The sequence below is a fragment of the Callorhinchus milii genome, unplaced genomic scaffold (assembly GCF_018977255.1).
Source record: "Callorhinchus milii isolate IMCB2004 unplaced genomic scaffold, IMCB_Cmil_1.0 Scaffold3, whole genome shotgun sequence".
NCBI classification, from domain to species: Eukaryota; Metazoa; Chordata; class Chondrichthyes; order Chimaeriformes; family Callorhinchidae; genus Callorhinchus; species Callorhinchus milii.
The window spans coordinates 21,024,249-21,030,248 of NW_024704744.1; the positions used below are offsets into that span (position 1 = coordinate 21,024,249).

Below are 6,000 nucleotides of genomic sequence, written 5' to 3' on the forward strand. Positions count from 1 at the left end.
ATTGAATGTGTTGAGAAATATATTGATGGAGAAAAGTTTACCCACCTAACTGTTATAATTTTGTCCTTCAGATGAGATGTTAAATCGAGGTCCATCTGCCCGTTCAGGTGGATGTTAAAAATCCTCATGGCACTATTCAAAAAGAGAAGGGAGTTTCTCCCGGTATCTTGGCCAACAATCTCCCAAACTAACATTAGTCATTCACTCCATGGCTGATTGTGGGATATTGCTGTGCGCAATTGGCTGCCACATTTCGCCCACAAAAAATACATAGACAATCCACTTTACAGTTTATCCTGTGATGCATTTTGAGACATCTCAATGACATGATAAGGTGCTATATCAAATACAAGGATTATTATTATAAATTTTATCCCAACACTTTGCAGAAGATCCGTTTGCAGTTGACCTTGACTCGGATTGGAGCCCACCAACAGAGGAATGGGGCAATTGGACAGGACAGGAAATTTTGACAGTCCATGAACTGGAGAAAGAGAAGCTGAAGGTAATAATGAAAAGGTACTGCCCAAGGAGAATTGCTGAGAAAAGGTTCTACTCTCCTTAATGTAAACACAGTGAATTGCTTTGAGATGTTTTGACAATGTGAAGAGAGAGGCACTATACCAAGTGCAAGGATTGTTTTTTTGCAGAAAACTATCACCATGCTTAAAGAGTATCCAAACCAGAGTAAAATTCCATATCTGTATACCACCTATACAATTTCCCCATGTCTGGAATGAATGCACACTCTCCCTGGAGACACATACTTCTTATCTAATTCCAGAGAGGATTAGATACAGATTAGGAAGAACAAATACTTGGGGATCACAGTTTGGGAAGAGCCAAGGCTTGGGGGTATGTTTTGGGAATAATACGTGAGTTTAACCAGCTAAGACCATACGGCTTGCCATTGAAAACACTATCTGGCAAGCTTCCTGTTTCTTATCCAGCAAGGACCATTCTACTTATTAGGGCTTTGGCTTGTCGGGCTAACAGGAGCCAAGTAGGAAGAATCCCTGCCCTCAGTGATTGGCTCCTGTTCCAAGTCTTGCTGATGAGCCGGGGTTTCTGCAACAACACATGGGGAATACTGCCTGTGCTACAAGCAACTGAAAAGTTGGAATTTATAGTTAGGGAATTTTTACTCTGGTTTAATACAAGATTGTGAAGGCTATTTAAATTGGAGTTAAATTACGGAATGGAATAATCTCATCTTGAATTAATAGCATGGTACCAATTGAGGGTGCAAACGTACATGCTCTAAACATTCTGAGTACAGGCAATTTAAGACTGGCTGTTATGGCAGACAATGCCATTGCAAAATATCATATAACATTGGTTAGTTTTCAAGCACCATTCATTTGTGAAAAGTTTAGCTTTGGGACTGAGGTGTAAAGAGCAACTTTTGATGTAAATACCAATGACTAAAGGTATTGTAAAATCCAGTTCAGTTGTTCTGACTTGATTAGTGTAACCTGTTTTCAAAAAAGTTTTTTAAAAATAAGTTTTAAGCCAGGAAAAAAGGAGAGGAGGCCCAATTAATCAGTCCATAAGATGCTATATCATATGCAACATTATTATTAATGTATCCCTGATGGTTCATACTTTTAAATTGATAGGTTTGCTAAAATCACTCTTGTTTATGAAAACAAAAACAGAAGTCGCTGTGAACACTCAGCAGGTCAGACAGCATCTATGGAGAAAGGAAAGCGAGTCAACATTCTGACGAAGGGTTGTGGACCCGAAACGTTGGCTCACTTTCTTTCCTCCATAGATGCTGTCTGACCTGCTGAGTGTTCCCAGTGACTTCTGTTTTTGTTTTCATATTTCCATCATCTGCAGTATTTTGTGTTTTGTCACTCTTGTTTATATCAGCTTCATAATCTTGAAAACATGTATCAGGTTACTTTTCCAAGTCTCTTAACAATTTATATTTCTATGTCCTGAGCTTCAAACTCACTCATGTTCTTAGGCTTAAAACTACTGTATTAAAATTTACGTTTATGCTGAATTTTGGAAAATTCTTAAAATGCAATCTTAATTTCGAAGTCGGTTCCGCGTAGTTCTTTTTAAGATGAAACTGGTATCTCATGAAGCAGTTCCAAAATCTGGAACTGGATAGTCATCAATGATCCCTGGAAACGAGGGCGGTCAGTTTTTGAGCTGCCTTCACACCCAAGGATCATGCTGAAGTTAGGAGGGGCAGATGGGATGTTGTAAGCCCTACAGTCAGTGATACATACCCATAGAATACTTCATATCCAAGCCATAATTATCGCAGCGCAAGGTACATTTGTCACAGTGTAACGAAATGGACAATGGAAATTGTTAAGAAAAACAACTTGCATTTATATAGACGGAATAGCATTTTACCACCCCTACTGTTGTGAAGTGCTGCAAAATGCTATTCTTCACACAGAATAGCATTTTGCAGCACTTCACAACAGTAGGGGTGGCCCCAATGCTGGGTGGGGAGGGGGGGAGGATATGTGACTGTAAGCAGGGTCGAAGAGGTCAGTCTTAAAGAGGGATTTAAAAGTGGATAAAGAGGGATAGAAGTGGAGGAATAGACTAGAGTCAAGAGGAATTGTACGTAACACAGAGCCAGAGATCATTTGCCTATTTGCTCTTCCATTCATGCCAAAAACTGGTTCTATCAGTTCTTGAAGTATTTTCGTTAGAAATTGTCTCGTACACCACAGACCCCAAACAACTAGATTTTTGAGGAATATTCTCCCATTTTTTCTGTTCAGGTTTAGAGGGAGCTGTGTAACTGGTGATGGGGAGAGGCCAGGATGGAAAGACAAATCCAGTGACTTCTTCATGGTACAAATGATTCTGTTGTACAGGTATCTGAAGAGGAAGAAGAAAAATGTCAGATGAACCCGAGTAGCGGCGGGAAATCAAAACGAAAGAAGAAAAAGAAAAAAGGGAAACAAACAGACGATGCTGCTGGAAACGAAGAGGTAAACTCCCATTTAAAAGCTTAAAAAAAATTCATCTCTTTTCCTCCCCAGTTCAAGTGCAAACCGTGAGATTGTCCAGCACCTTGGGACGCCTTCCTGACCCGAAAGGTGATATATAGATGTAAATTTGTATTGTAAAGTGCAAAGTTAGTCAGTGATTGAAAAATCAGTGAACTTTAAACAATCCCATGGCAAAAAGAGAAGGAAATTTCTTCCGGTGTGTTGGCCAGAAATCCCCCAAATACAACTTGTCGACAACAACAACATGCATTTATGTAGCTCTCTCCAACCCCTCTTTTAGATTACGACTGAAGATGTGGAGTGGGAAGAAAGCAGGTCAGTATGGGAGGGAAGAGCTCGGGTGTGAAGATTTTTAAATTTACAATGACAACATTAATATTTCAACACTAAATTTTAAATATGAAGCATTTTGAGACGTCTCTACGATGATAAGGTGGTATATCAAATGCAAGGATTATTATTTATTTTTATATAGTGTTTCTTCTTGAATCTGCCAACTTTGATCCAGATTTTGAATGTAGGAGAAGAGGAAACTGACTTAATTTAATCAGTTTCCTCTACAATGGTGATGAAGTGACAATTTTTTGCATTAAAACTGTTTAAAATTGTGGATTCCTTCAGATTGTTCCCACGTGGTGGGGATGTGAGTAAAGGGAAGGGGAGGGAAGGAATTTGTGCTGTGTGACACAGACTGAATAAAATAATCAATGATCTGCTCCCAATAACAAACGTTTCTGATGTTTAAGAGTAACATTGTGTAAGGTAAAGCTATCACTGTGGCTGATCAGAGTTTTCATGTTTTGCTAAAATACTTGATAATGTTTTGTTTCAATTGAAAGCTGAGAGATGATTCTCAAAAGAAGATTCCGAGTGAGGAACATTCAGTGGGAATGGTATTGGAACAATCAGAAATCAGGGAGCAACAGTGTTTAATGGAGATTCCTCTTACAGAAACATGGAACACAGGACCCAGCACAGCATCTGATAAAAGTAAGCCATGCAACTGCAAAGTAGCAACGAGTTTTCTTCTATCGGTTAAGATTGTATACTCTATCATATTGCAATTTGACAATGACATTGAAGCCTCAGGCTTGGGGGCATCCTTTGGACTGTGAATGAACAAGTATTTTTGAGACATTTAGCATGCTGGATTTTAGCCAGTTTTGTAGATAGGAAGAGAAAGAGCTTGATTGGGGAAGGAAGGCATTTTTTAATTGAGATTCAGGGCAAGGGAATACCCTAATGCATATAATGTTTTAAATGAAATTGTAATCAAATTAATGTACTTAAATTAAAGTACATTTTGATAAGGTATATTTTCTGAGGTTAGATTTGTTAAGCTTTTAATATATATTAATTTGGCCTGGTGCATTTGTTAATTTCATAAGGTATATTTATATTCTCCATTGTCTCTCTGGTAATCTTAAGGACAGACATTCAGCCCCACATTACTTTTACCTTATTTTGCACTCCATTGAGTGCTTGGGAAATGACAAGACAGTGGTTGTAAAATGAGATTACATCTGTTACCCACGTTCCCCCCCAAAAAAACAGAATATAGTCAGTTTTGGCCTTTACCATAAGCTCATTTGCTGCCAGCAGTTGTCTCCCGAAGCATGCTGTGGGCAATTATTGTCTAAATTTTATTTTATAAATATTTTCCTTTTTGACAGGCAATGACTTCATTCTGAACAGCACAAAAACAGAGAGGAAGAAAATGAAAGCCAGAAGAGAAACTTGACAATGTCTTTTGATTTGTGAAAATGCTTCAGATTTTACTGATATTGGTTACTAGCTACAAGCTACAAGCGTTCCGCTGCAGGAAGCATTGCACTAAGCCCATAAAATGAAGAAAGGGATAAAACAGTAGGAATCTCTGGTCTAGTGTTGGAAACTGCAGAGCAAAATAAATGGAGCTGCTGGAGTCAAGTGCTTAATGACGTTGTGAGGTGCAATTCATCCACAAATAGAGATGTGTTCCCTTACACTTTGTACATTTTCCTATTCTAGCACAATGTGGAGCCCCAAAACAGCTTTGCCAGTTTCAAAGCAGCCTTGCTTTACACATAGAAACAGGCTAGACTTTTTTTTATTATTCTGATTATTGCAATCCATTTAATACTGGCCGTGTTCGGTTGAGATACACAGGAACAAGTGTTTTAACGTCTTATTGCGAAAGAAGTGTTTTAAAACTAACCACGGCTGCCTCTTTGTGTCTTTAAAGGGCACATTTTGTGATCATACCACCACGTTTCCTGCAGATACAGACACAAAGATAAGCAGATACTTTCAACAGTGTTGAGCTGTACATGTAGAGTTCTCTGCCAGACTAAGAAAAAAGCCTGCCATATGTCTGCTGTCAGCTCATAGCAATATTACAGCATTTCAGGTATTATCGGTAAATAGCTCAATAAAATCTTGCTTTATATTTAATATTTTAAGAATGCAATTTTGTATCTTTGGCAGATACCTTTTTCATTGGATCTAAAGTGCACTAAAACCACATTAATTTAAATGGCTACATTGTGCAGAAGATGCTGGGAGCCTAATCTTAGACCCCCCACACACGCACAGTTTGCACTCTATGTAGCCCCAATGCTTTCAGATGAATCTTTTTCTCTACAAATCTTTACTCTTAGAAAATGCACTGTACCCATCACTGATGTCAGTACTGGTGCATTTCTGAAATCTTCCATTATATAAGAGAAATAAATTCAAAATGGAAAAACTGGTGTTATAAGTAAAGGATTCTGTGATCAGTTGTATAGTACGAATATTACTATGCCCAATTACTCTGACCAGGTAAGTATCCAGGGATCTTCATTACAATTATGTTGACCGGCACAAAATTCAAAAAAGAAATGAAAAATTATAATAAATCATAATCCTTTTAACCTTATCACATTATTGAAATGTCTCAAAGCGCTTCACAGGACTTACCATATGTCACATGTAGTGACTGTATATTTCTAGGCGAAAATTGCATGTAATGTGCTCATTTTAAAATGTGTTG

General features: G+C 38.0%; 1 protein-coding gene across 1 annotated transcript in view; it reads left to right on the plus strand.

The window, feature by feature from the left end:
* The window catches only part of metadherin (protein LYRIC), a 42,849-nt gene extending 37,938 nt beyond the window's left edge, over positions 1–4,911 (plus strand). The window contains exons 8-11 of the mRNA XM_042332786.1: positions 390–505; positions 2,850–2,966; positions 3,827–3,977; positions 4,661–4,911. Coding sequence (XP_042188720.1) covers positions 390–505; positions 2,850–2,966; positions 3,827–3,977; positions 4,661–4,728 — 452 coding nt within the window. The 3' untranslated portion in view covers positions 4,729–4,911. The remainder of the gene's footprint in view (positions 1–389; positions 506–2,849; positions 2,967–3,826; positions 3,978–4,660) is intronic.
* The last annotated feature ends 1,089 nt before the right edge of the window (positions 4,912–6,000 follow it).